General features: G+C 36.2%; 2 protein-coding genes and 1 long non-coding RNA gene across 3 annotated transcripts in view; 1 reads left to right on the top strand and 2 right to left on the bottom strand.

The window, feature by feature from the left end:
* Positions 1–13,933, bottom strand: part of LOC149051840 (replication factor C subunit 1-like) — a 362,202-nt gene that overhangs the window by 332,267 nt on the left and 16,002 nt on the right. The window lies entirely within an intron of this gene.
* On the bottom strand, positions 2,622–5,158 carry LOC149051841 (uncharacterized). The gene is made up of 2 exons (XR_016187118.1): positions 5,005–5,158; positions 2,622–4,154 (listed from the first exon to the last, which is right to left on the bottom strand). It is a non-coding gene; the product is annotated as an uncharacterized LOC149051841 (long non-coding RNA).
* Positions 7,478–12,955, top strand: LOC113664682 (uncharacterized). The gene is made up of 4 exons (XM_089189711.1): positions 7,478–7,922; positions 10,469–10,537; positions 11,170–11,430; positions 11,800–12,955. Exons 1-4 carry the CDS (start codon positions 7,764–7,766, stop codon positions 11,890–11,892), a joined length of 582 nt encoding a protein of 193 aa, XP_089045837.1. The 5' UTR covers positions 7,478–7,763; the 3' UTR covers positions 11,893–12,955.

Raw genomic sequence — 13,933 nt, 5'->3', positions numbered from 1 at the left:
ACTGGAAAAATATCTATCTGTTGCCGGGTCGAGTCACTCTTGACACCAGAACGAGAGCCTTTCAATACAAAATCTTGAATCGTATTCTCTACACCAATAAAATCCTATATAAAATGAATTTGGTTCCTTCTCCGATGTGTACCTTTTGTGGAGATCACGAAGAAACTCTTGAGCATCTTCTAATCAGCTGTACCTACACTAAAAACTTTTGGCTTTCGGTTATTTCTTGGTTAAATACTTACAATATGAAAATTGATAAGCTTGATGAGGTAACAATCCTCTTTGACATTTCCGATAATATCCCTGGGAATTGTTTGTTAAATCACATAATCATTCTTGGAAAATATACCATTTATTCATGTCGTTGTAAAAATATCAAGCCGTCTGTATCCTTACTGAAGGCTAAAACATCTGAAACTCGGAAATTTGAATTTTTGATTGCAAAAAAGAATAAAAAAGAATCTATTCATTATAAAAAATGGGAAAACATGTTAGTGTAATTCAATAGATGAGTATCGGGTATTAACAGTTATAGACGCAGTTGTATATACAGTCGTTCTACCAAAAAAGGAATTTGATGTAGATTAGTATTTGTACAAATTAGGCTTATATTATTATATAACCACAACATAAATTAAATCTAGCCGACTGTGAATGTAATGTAATGTAGTATTTCGTAATTAGTGTTAGTGAGTAGCGTAAGCGTTAGTGTAATTAACTTTGCATTTGTTTGTATTACTCTAGTATTTGTGCTTTAAGTGAAAATAAAAAAAATGTTAAAAAAAAAAAACAAAAACAAAAACAAAAACAAAAACAAAAAGTTAATGCAAAGATTGAATAGTCAACAAAGTTTTAGCCTCCGAAGCGCATCCTAATCATATGAAATCCTTGCTCGAAAATCGAGCAACAACGCCGCCATCTTGCGTGACGTCATTGAGCTCGACCTTGCCGGGAAACAAACAGTAAAACCGTGTCGCCTCGAGCCAGAAGATTTCCCTAGGAGAACAAGGCGTCCAATGACGATAGCGATGCATTTGAAAGGCCTTGGCAGTTTGAACTGATTGACTGCATTCGTAGTGAACTCAAAACCTTTAAATTTACTTGATTAACCCTTTAAGTGACCAAGACTAAATTTCTCCTTACAATATCAATACAATATCATGCAGACAAGTGATGAGAATAAAGAAAACTATCAATTTGGGGATAATTGGTTGATCCAATAATTGTATGCTCAACGGTAAGGAGAATTTCAAATTTGGTCTGGGAGTTGAAGGGTTAAGACCAGTTCTGAAGACCCCTGTTGGGTATCCAGCCTTGCCAGAATCTGGCATATTTCATATTTCATATTTCATATTTCATATTTCATATTTCATATTTCATATTTCATATTTCAAAGCTCTTTCATGTCATACCTGACTATAATAAAGGTTCGAATGTCTTCCTACTTTTTTTTTAATACCACTATCGGTGTTTGTTTTTCAAAAAAGCGAGCTTTCAACCTATGTGTTGTAAACAAACAATTGATGGTTCAGTTGTAAGCCTCAAATACCATAAAAAAAAGCTCTTGAATCACCGACCAAGGTACACTGCATGCTTAAAACTGCCATTTCAAATGAACACTCACACACACTCTTGAATGATGTCTGCCAAGGCACTTAAACACTTACTTAGAATTACTTTATTAAGATTTTTATAACCGCAGATTTCTAACAAACTCATTTACAAAAGTTAAATGGAGACATTTTAATTTATTCCCACATATGGTCTGCATTTAACCCTTTAACTCCCAGATCAAATTTGTAATTCTCCTTACTATCAACCATACAATTCTTATAATGTTAGTTCAGAGAATTTAGTATTGGATCAACTAATAATCCCCAAATTGATATTTTTCTTTATTCTCGACACTTATCTGGTTGATATTGTATTGATATTGTGAGGAGAAATTCTGTCTTGGTCACTCATGGGAGTTAAAGGGTTAAACCAAGAAGGTGAGTGCTAGTTTTACAACAGAATGTTAACTTACTTAAACCACAACTGTGAAACTAGATTAATACATAGAAGTTTGTAAAATTACATATTGATTTCATAATAAATAATACATGACTCAATAAATATATTCCGCAACCACATAACAAACACATAATTTAGATGGTCAATTTAGACAAAATATCATTCACAACACATTTGTTCCTTGATGTTTAAGTAAAATACATTTTTTCACATATTAAGTTAACTGTTTATACCACAGATGGTGAAGATCTACCCAAAGGACATCCTTAAGGTGGAGATTTGGGTGTCACCTCGAAAATATTTTCCTGTTCTTCCATAATGCTACGATTCCACAAAACGCCATACATCTGTAAACAATTTGTAATCTATCCTTTCTTTAAGAAGTTAGGAAAGTGACACCATAGCCTCCTTGAAACACAGTTAAGCTTTTAAACTCTGTGCAATGAAGTTGTGTCAGGTTAACTTGCTGTTTTCCTTTACCATGATTTAAATAAAATACCTTTTCTTCAAATTGACAATTACATAAGTTTACTGTTTATACAACAGATCACAAAGATCTTCCTAAAGGACCACTCTCTGCAGGCAGTGATGTAGGTAAGTGTCAACTGTAAAGTAATATTTTCTTTTATTCTATAATGCTGTGATTCCACAAAATGTCATGCACCTTTAAACTATAAATAGTCTTTCCTCTGTGTAGGAAGTTGGAAAAGTGACACCTTAGCCTCCTTTAAATACAACTTTTCTGTTGAAGTCTAAGCAATACAAAATGATGTTTGGTTGGCAAACTGTTTCTCCTTTAGCCATTTCCAATAGAGTAGAAGTTCATAATTTTGTAATGTTACTGTCACTTGGTACAGTGCTGTCACTTCAAAGAAACCTTTTCTAATACAATAAAAGAACTTGAGTAGTATTTTTAATAAACTTGTTCAAATCAAGTATTCTTTTTTTTATGAAATAGATGTGGACAAGAAAAATAACAAAAAGAGAAGGGGAGGAAGAAGAGGAATGGTAAAGTAAAGTAAACAGTCACCTAACAACAACTGACATTACAATAAACTGGGCTAACATTTGTTTTAAATGTCATTTTCCACAGTGTTCAGAAAATCTTGAGTTTATGAATTGTTCATGCAAAAAGAAATTAAATTTTACAAACAATTCGGGACCCCAGAAATGTTTTTTTTAGAGATTATTCTATGGAAAGTGTGCACAAATGAGTTGTATTGCATCAAAAAAATTAACTAACATCCACACCAGGGCAGTGAACTTAAGAGAGGTTTTTGATCAATACAACATGTGGATAAAAATTGTTTGAGCACTTTCACAAGATGTTTTCATTTCATACATACTAAGTTTTTTTCTTACTGACTACAAAGATCGGAAGCTAAGGACTGTAATAATACACTGTTCATTCAATTAGAGCCATGAATGATATTGCTCTACTGTGTAAATCCTTCTTTGTATTAAAATAAGTTCCATTTCTTAACAGTTCTAAATTAGAGGATTAAGATAATTTCTCAAAGATTTAAAGGTGAAAAGAAAAAAAGAAGGTGATGCTATATGATTATTACTGACTTTTGACAAAGAAATAAAATTAAATATAGATCAAATAAAAAAAACCCTTGAAGTTCCATTGCAACAGTTTCCAATAAATACATATACAAAGACTATTTTATTTCCAATTACAACAAAAGCTGCAGTATACAGGCATTGTAGGTAAGATAAAAACATATGATAATACAAATAGGGATTTCCCGTTATAGGTTTATTTATTTAGATCTTGTGAGTATAGTTGTCAGTCGGGTAACATCTCCTTTCAAGAGCATTGTCTTATCACAAATTTCAATTTTTTTTCCTCTCAGAGAAATAAGAAATGTTTCAACTGTGGAGGGAGAGGCCACTCCTACAAGGAGTGTGCCTCTCCCTGAGGAAGAGGAGGAGCTAAGAGAAGAGGAATGGGGGGGGGGGGGGGGGCAAGGTGGCAGTGGCCAGGGCAGTGGATGATGCCCATCACTTCACCTTACATTTTTATTACAAGTACTAAAATAAAATCAACCATCTCTCACTCGTTTTATGTCACTGCAGCAAATGAATTCAGCTATAACTTCTTACCAAGCTTGAAGGCCATACTGGAGAACATTTTCCTGAGATCATTACAAAAAAACAAAAACAGATGGTTAATGTTCCTCCGTGGAACTCGATCAAGCAAAGTTAGCAAATGATTTATCATATCGCACTTCCGCTAAACTTTTTAATTTCAAACTCGGTGCCTTTCAAAACAAGAATACATGGTTATGATCGTTTTGGTGGAAACGGTCCATATGCAATGGTACCAAGCGAGTAAGAACCAATTCAGTGCCAGTATTTACCTCAAGACTATCTTGACCTATAGTGATGCAAAGTTACGTTAATTTTCTTAACTGCTAAAAAGTGGTATACATGTAGCCCCTACTATTTAGGATTTAACCCAGCACCAAACCCAGTGTCTTTGCAGAATTGTGGGAGTTTTTGAGCAGATAATTGATAACTCTTCGAATCATTTCTCCTAAGTCTTTCAGCTAGAAGAACTAGCTTGGATACATTTCGAAAGGATTGAAACTATCAACCATCATACACATGTTTAGTGATAAAATTGCCTACGGACATTCCACCACCTGGGCTGATTTATGCATTAGTGCCACTGACTCGTAGGCCTTGGGTACCCCTCAAATCTCGGAGTTTCCACAATAACTTTGTTCTTTAATGAATTATTGGACAGATAACGAAAACACGGACCGATTACTAAAAGACAATTGCAAAAATTAACATACAAATAAAAGCAAAGGCAAATCATTTAAATAAGAATTTTTGTCAACGTCGTTAACAGTCCTTATCAAAACGCGTCAGTAGCATAGCCGAGAAGCGAGAGAGGCTGACTGCAACTGACCAAAGCTACGAAGGGATAATTTCCATACGACTCCTCGTAGACCAAGCTACGAACTACTTTGAACTCACCTCTTCTGAACGAGTTAAAGACGGTCATATAGACTTGCAAGAAAAACTCCACACCACAAAAGGCTAGCATAAGATCTCCCATACAAAATAGGACTTTTACCGCTAATGGAAGGAGAAATACAAAACATCTGCGTTTTACTCAAAAATCTGTAGTGAAGATGAATTTGTGGCGTGACGATTGCTGAAGCATTCTGGGAAAACTAAACGCAAGTTCTCATTGGAGCAATAAAGAGGTGTGACGGAGGTGTGTCCATTACCTTGGTTACGAAACTTCGCGGCGAAATACTTCCAAAGGGAAAATGGTTACCGTGTGGATAAGCATAAAATGCGGATATATTGCAACAGCATCACATGGATAAACATTTTTATTTCCGAAAGATAATTTATGAGCACCACTACTACCGTAAGTTAATAAAATATTCGCAATTCTTTACCAGGTATTAACTCATCTAAACTAGGTTGCAGAATTTGAAAGCCACTTTTAACAATTTTCTTCCTCGTTTCTCTAAGTAAAGGAATATTGACATGTGTTGTTTCAGGAAATATTGAAGTCACCCTATGGCAGCCAAGCTGTGAATGGTGTATACATGTTTACTAATACGCAATGCAAGAATGAAAACCAGGGGCAAGGAGTTATTAAGATTATCGATATATGTGACAGTTGTACACACGAAATTTTTCCAGTTGCTGGAACAACACAATTTAAACTTTTTTGAGGTTTAAAAAAAAGCTGTAAAGTAGCATATCAATCAAACGTTACATAGTTCAAAGGTCATGACCGAGAGTCAACAAAAAGGAAATACATTGGTTCTAAAACCCTTCATATTCAGTGATAGCCAAAAACTTACTAAAATACTAGGTAGTTTCTAGTGCATATGTAATTCGACAATAGAGCACTAAAGACAGTCTTTAAGGAATAGTTATCGGTGTAAATACAAAACGTATAAGACTTAAAAAATTACATAATTTTTTATTATTTTTTTTCCTAGCTCAAATGTATTTTCATGGACTGATTGATATATCGAATGTTTCTAAACACTGCTGCACTACTTCAACTACAGGTATAAGTCATAAGTACTAATAAATGATTATCGGAATTTTTTTTTTTTTTTTTTTTTTTTTGAGCAGGCAGCATTTAATGCAAGTTCAAACGAAATCCAGATGGCAACTTTTCTTACCTATTTCTTCGTTCGCTGTCTCTTCTTTTCAGTCGTTCATTTTCCTTTTGTTTTTGACTTTGTTTTCGCCAGTATTCCCGAGCTCTTTGCCTGTTTTTCTCACGCTGTTCTTCGTCAGATCTTCGCCACTTTACTCGGGACCTTTCCTGCAATTTCATTTTCTGTTCTAGAGTTCTTTTCCATCGCTTTTCTCGAGCCCTCTGTCTCTCCTCTTAAAGCTGTTCCTCGCTAGAAATGTACCTTTTCACTCTTCACCCAGAGTCTCATCGGCTTTGAACAGGTGTTGCGCACACGGCATTGTGCTCATACGTCTGCTGGACAAGAGTAAAGCTATGACGCTGACGTTCTCGCAGTTCAGTTGACCGCGCATGCTATAAGTATCTCTTTGGACGGTCTGTCGTTCAGTCGTGAGTCCAAATTTTTTCGGCTTGATGGGTTACTACTATTTCGCTTTATTATGATGCTGCGCTTCTCGTGCTGCGGGATCCGCTTTTACAGATGTCCACTGTTTCTTGGTGTAAGGTAAATAAATTGTTTCTTTACCTTGTTCTGGGCTCAATAGCTGCAGTTTAACGACAAGCCTAGCCTTCGTTCCACAAGGCAAAAGGGGAGTGAAGTGTAAAGGAACTCGAAACAACCATTGATGATAAAATATTTTCACTTGGGTTTCAGGACTATCAGCCTGGTACGTTCCCTCTACGTATCATTGGAAATACCCAGGTCCACCCTGAAACGGTTGACCCAGTCCATTCATGGCTAATTTACCAAGTCAAAACAAACAATCATTCAAATAAACGAAACCCTTTGACTTTTACCGGACAAACATTTTAACCAAAACTTAAGTATTACGACTTTGTTTGCCCACATATTCCGTAATTCTTCGAAAGAAGCAAATTCTAAAGAGAAGAATTCTCACCGGAAATTTTTGATTAACCAGTTGGAACGTTCTTGCTTGAATGCGTTTCTTGACCATACAGCGTGAGAAAATTGTAGCTGATCACAAAAAAAGAGAAACCATTTTTCGCGCAGAAAATATGCTACGTTAGGAAATAATTACTTTTGGCTATGCATATATCGAGGTATCGAACACTCGGCGCCTCGATTAACTCTCAAATTCACGTTTACGTAACTTTCTGCATAAGCACGCTAAGCAAGAAAAATTTCTCAAAAGCATTGTAATCAGAACTTTGTTTTTAAAGTCGACTTGTTTAACCATTAGCAAAGAAAGAAAAAGAAACATCTGCAATCTGACCTTCTTTTGACAGTTGTATTATTGGTGACCCTATGAAAACCGCACAGAAAACAACAAAGCTACGCAGACAAACACACGCATCTGATCTGAACAAGAGGAAAGAACAAAACTGAGGAGAAAGAAGACTCCGCTAAACAAATTTTCGTCTTTCAACTCTTTGTTTTCGAATTCAGTTCAAGCACTGGTTCAAAAATTGAATTGCTCTTTATAATTGCCGGACTCTGACAGGCTTCCATTCTGATTTAGCGTGACGTGACGGTGGGAATTTGACGTCACTCACTAAGGAACTGGAGCTCTAACATTCCGGAAAGTTTATCTGCTGGGCAAACATGGCGGACTACTCAGCACTGGCAGCTTCCGTGGGGCGGTTTCTTGCCATAGAACACCTTTTTCTAGGCTTTATTCTCGTCTGTTTTGGTATCGCAGACTATGTTATTCCTGATTTTTTCACAGGCAACCTATGTTTTGGAATTTGGACCGGTGTATGGGTGAGTTGTGGGTACAATTAGCGACTTGTTTCATACGTCATTTAAATCAGTCGACACAACTGAACACTGGCTACGTACAGTGTAATTGACTACTTACTTCAGATGTTTGTCTAAAATAACTCCTATTTTCACATTGTGTTCTGCCACGATATAATTTTCGAAATTGTGTTTAAAACGGTGGGATGATTTCAGAAATCGTAGAGTATGTTGGATTATGGAGTCAGATCGAGGACAAAATTAATATCCTTTGCTTGTGTCGTCGAGTCATACCACGTGGAGCTATCTTAGTGGCGTGTTTAATGTCGCTTCTTGAGTCACTCCACATTCCGTGGCGTTGAAATGTAATTCGTGCCGTAGTAGTCACTGCCGGTGACCAATGGTAACCACGTTTTTAATCGTCCTGTTGTGTATCGTCTCTTTCTGTGAAAATTTCCTTTAGCACACTGAGTTCTCCTTCAACTAACGTTAATTCTTTTTTGAAGAACGTCATTTCTAATTTTACTCAAATGTTGGAAAGTGCACTGGTTTCGGTAATGACCGCAACGAAATTAATCATGCTTTGTACCAGGTGGATCAACTTCTGACGTTTTGCATTCAATGTCAAATCGTTTTAAAAGGCAGTGTGTTTGATGATGCTCTCGACCTCTTGATGGAGTCATACAGTTATCTGTGTTTGAAAAGTAGAAATAAGCAAAGTGCTGAATGTTCTCGAACCTTGCTAGAAATACATTCTGGCGAAGTAAGACGACCAGCCTTTAATGTACCACGAGAGAATATTAATTTGTACTTCAGTTGAGGATTCTTGAAAAAAAGGCAGAAATGTTTTGCACAGGCAGGAAAACAAATAGTGAATGAATTCGACTGTTTCACATACGGTAGGGGGTACCAAAATTATAGTGATATTTCTAACGACTGTTTGGATGACTTTGTGAAAAAAACCTTGCAAAATTTTCCAAACTGTGGCATTCGCAGGATAATAGCTTTCTTACTAGGAATTAATTTCACCTGAGAACGTGCTTTACCATCTATTTCCGTTTCTTAAAGGTAAAAGGTACGTTGAAACAAGTAATGAATTGCACTTATATTGACTGCATCATGTATTTCCAGGATAACTTTGATAACCATTCTCTCAGATTTAAATCGAACATGACACCTGCTCAATTATGCCTGTATGGTGTAATTCAGTATCATTTTGACCAGATGTACCCAAAGGAGAAACATTATCCAATGGAATTGATTATCATGGCCCTCCACCTTGCGAATTACACCTGCTCAATGACACATGTATGGTGAAATTCAGTATCATTTTGACACAGATGTACCCGAAGGAGAAACATTATCCAATGGAATTGATTATCATGGTCCTCCACCTTGCGAATTAAAATATGCTGGGGTGGAAAGGGGGACGATTGAAGTTCCAGAATGACCCCTGTCCATAGAGTCTTTTAATCTTTTTCCATCTCAAGTTATCTCACTTGATCAATCTGATGTCATGAAATAGACCTTTACGTCAAAGCTGTAAGTATTATCCATGGTGTGGTTTTTACAAAATTAAGGACAAGAATGGAATTCTGCTCACTGACAGGAGGGTCAGCCCTTTTTCAACAACCAGCGCCTATGAAAACCAAGAGCTCGAAAAATAATAATTACCAAACAAGGAGATAAAACAAATCTGGGAGATAAAATAATTTAAACAATAAATTAAACTATGCGTATACAATAATGAGGATTAAAAGTGGAATGAGTATGAATAAAAACAAATAAACCGCAAGAGAACAAATAAACAGTAACAATGTTATTAGTTTCATTAATAGTTCGCTCTTCAAGCCATTCTTGGAAGGGTTCAAGATCTATGTGGACTCTGAAACTGTTTAATTTCAACCATTAGGCCGATGAACAGTTATTTCCAGCTTACATGAAGAGATTTATGTTTGAATATCAATTTCATAACTTGAGTAATACTTAATATTTTAATATTTTCAAATATAATATAATATATTATAATATTATAAACTAATATTTATTATTAATTTATATAATATTATATAATATTATTATATTATTATTATATAATATTAATTAATTAATAATAATTAATCATTTATGATATTTCATAACTTAAGTAATACTTTAATACTTTAATTTGTTTCGAATGCTTCCATCAGTTGTATCTGATAAAAGGAAGCCTAGACTGTACCAAAACCAAAACACTTCCTTAGCATTGAGATACCAGTCACGGTTATTGATTACAGGCAGTTGATATAAAGTGCAAATGCTAGTGTTAGTAACAAGTTGAAGCAAGTGGCTGACATTTGCAATTTTCTGGACATCCATAAACAAAAGAGATTCCTCATCAAATTTCCTTTCTTACTCATTCCGAATTTTTTTATCTAGGCAAATTAAGGGACTGTTCAGTCGACACGGAAATAATATCAAAAAGCTTTATCCTTCCCCTCTGCACATTAAATTTGATAAGCTTTTCTTAAATACTTCCATTTTCCCTCATCGCCTACTCCGGCTTGCTAATGCTGTTTGTTTGTCTCTAGATGGGTATCACGGGAATTTTGGGTGTTGCTGGTACTCGCAGGGAACGAACTAACTCCCGAGATATATTTGTGAGTTGACAAATCTTTTAATCTCCACTAAATTGTCTGTAACGGCCGCTTTAAAGATAAACATCCCTCTCGCATTCTCACTTTAGCAAATATTCCATGTTGCCACGCAATGAAATAACCGAAGACGTAACAATATGGCAACAAAATCGGTAACACACGTCTTCTGTGATATGTCACTGCACAGACTCGCGGGAACATGGAATCTATCTGTTACTGATGATTAAAAGATAAACCTTTGTTATAGTTGACGTCACTTGCGCTTCTGTCCTCCATTAGATCATAAGTGAGAGCTAGCCGAGCTTTGCATCATACAAAACCATGAATTATATGATTCATATTGTGGATATTTCCCCCTATATTTGGGTATTATTTTCACCCACCATCACCTAAACTCTTTTAGGTTTTTTTCCCGTGATTTTTCTTTGACCCCTAAGATCATATAAAAGTCCTTTTGTTGGAATGGACACGTCCATTCGAGTCCAAATTCAGTTGGCGAGATTGACGTCAATCGAGTTTGTGTTTAGAACATCTAACAACTTCCCAACCTTAATTGCAATCGTGTTCTGTTAAATCTTAAATCATGAGACGAGACCGTTTTTTCGGTAACACTAACATCTCTCATTCAATTATAGGCCAGTGTCTTCATGGGCTTCTCCATCACCTCATCTGTGCTTAGTGGAATAATCATTATTTTCTACAGCATTGCAATTCACTGGAATTCTTACTACAGTTATTACAACTCCTACTATTCGATAGAAGAGGCTAAATATTCAATCACTGGCATCATTCTGTTCATTGGGATTTTAGAGTTTCTCATGGGAATCTTGGCGGCTATCTGTTGTTGCGCAATGAAGGTGTGCGCGTGTTGCTACAGTCACGCACAATCTCGACAGGTGAGCCTAATCAAAGGCCGGCTATTTGCAAGCAGTGGGCCTCTATAGGAGGGTTAATTTAATTGAATTCGTGTCCTTTCAATATTGGCTTTCGACCCTCTTGACATTGTTCACAAAAAAACAGATGTTTAGATAAAAGGCTCGGCTAAATTGAAGATCACTTGATAACAACAATAGGCCAATTCCGAATTACCTTTTGCCTCTTTTTCAAAACGAGGCTTGGTACTCAACCATTAGTATGAAAATAAGTTTAATTTGCATGTGTATGAAAACTTACAATTATATGAAAGGATGAGCGCCAAGCCTTGCTCTCGAGAAGTGTAATTTTAAATCTGCGTAGATGGGAATCCTTCTCTTTCTTATTTGTAGACGTATGGACAAATGATGCAACCAACCATGACTTATGGGCCTGGTGGTCCTGTGGCAGTTCCAATGCAAAACCCTGTTGGTCTAGCAAACTGAGGCAAAGAAACCACAGCGAGGCCAGCCTAAAATGATCATGGTGCCTGCATCTGGAGCAATGGGAGGTCATTCACAGGTGATGCAGTTCCCTACATCTAGAGCCACGCCTACAGCTCTAGTGTCTCAGGGATTTGAGTTTGATTTAGAAAATATAGATATCTTTTTTTTATTCTATATATATATTTTTAAATGATAAAATTACAATTATAGTTAATCTACAATATCGTAAGGGTTTTCTGTATTGGTGTTGGAAAGAAAAGGAATGGAAATATTATATTATATAAAGTCATTTAATGTAAATTATAAAAAGGGCAGATTGATTACTTCGTACTCCTTCTTGGTGGTCTTGTCTTAAAGGTCAAGTTTGATCACGTTCTTCTTGTGAGTTTGGCCACGTTCACCTAGTGGGTTTAATCACGTTTTCTTCGTTGTGATCGTGAGGTTGACATGGAACTCGTGATAAGCCATGTTCTTAAATAAGTTAATTTGTTAGTCCAGGAAGAGTAAATCTCCCTGGTAATAGGTCGCGTTCGACACCTTCGTGTTCCCAGAGTTAATTTAAGGGTAAACAGGTGATACCCCTCATGTTTCGCAACAAGATGCAATTTGGGGGCGGTACTTGTGAGCGCCTTTCTTCTTTAACTCTTGTGACCAAGATGTTGTTATGTGACAATCTTTAAAGGTGATTTTCTCTTAAGGTACACTTTTAGGTATAAATAATACTCTACACCAAGGTTATTTGTAATTTTTATATTGTCGATCTCGTTTCTGTTCTGGCCGATCTCAACCGTAAAGATATGAAAATTAAGGAAGAAATTGATTTTGTAACGTAGACCACCCTAAGGTGCTTATTCAGTATGTGGGAACTATAATACGTAGTCAAACGTGATTCGCTAGTTGAGACGGTACGATGACGACACAAGAAGATTGACGGCTTCGAAATGTCATCCGCAGTGTCATCTTTATGAGCGGAGACTCTAGTTTTCCCTGTTTTATCGAAGCTAGTCCCATTGTAACAACTTGAGAAGAAAAGTAAATAAAGAAGGATCAACCAAACCACAAACGAGTGTTAGAGAAATTAATTCTAACAATATGTATATAGTATAAATAAGCTATAAAATATTTCAAGATTAAAGAAAGTATATTTCTAAAATTTTATTACTTCAAACTAGGAGAATATAAACTGAGGATAGTCTCTTTTTCATACATACTGTGAATTAATGTGCAATCCTGTTGTTGCAAGAATTTTAAAGTCAAACACGCATAGTTAGATAAACCCACGGGTCTGGTGAGAAAGGGTAAATTACGTCCCCTCCCCCCCCCCTTCCAAAGTTAATCAAAGTTAAATAACTTTTACAGAGAGTTTAATGAGTTACTTACAATAAAGCCTCTCTCTCCAGTTTCGACGACAAAATTAAACAAAAAAAAAAAAGGAAAAAAATTGGTATTCCTTATAGAGAACCGGTAAGGGTACGACTTTGATCTTTTATGGTCTGCTTCTTACCGTCCGAACTTACGGTCATGATCTAGTGACCTTTTATGAAACGTGGCTGAAGGATGACGTTTATATCCCTGGATATGTTAATGAATTTATAAAAGTGGAGATGAGATCAGAGGCGGAGGAGTAGGCGCGTGCATTAAGGAGTCGATTAAAAAGAAACAGCGCAAAGACATCTAGATGTCCTGACATAGGACATCTCTGACTAGAAGAACAAGGCCGGAACAAGCACATCAACTAACTTATTTGGAAAATTTACAAATCTTGAATCGAGAGTAAAATGCTCAAGACTGGCTTGCACAAATTGAAATTCTATTTTCAGAACTTACCGACTCTTACAAGTACACCAGTGCTTGGATTTGCTAGGTACGCTTTATCCGACCCAGAATTTACAAAAAACCGGCGAGAGTAACGCCGACCAGACATTCACAAACTCTCACTGATAAAATAGTCTCAAATAATCCGAAACGCGTTACCCACATTTATGTACTACCGTGCGCAAACATTGGTGACTACGACGGCCCTTGCGCCTGCTTGAATATT

The sequence above is a fragment of the Pocillopora damicornis genome, chromosome 1 (assembly GCF_964200805.1).
Source record: "Pocillopora damicornis chromosome 1, jaPocDami1.2, whole genome shotgun sequence".
Taxonomy (NCBI): Eukaryota; Metazoa; Cnidaria; class Anthozoa; order Scleractinia; family Pocilloporidae; genus Pocillopora; species Pocillopora damicornis.
The sequence above is the reverse complement of the archived record's forward strand: the minus strand, read 5'-3'. Positions and strand labels throughout refer to the sequence as shown.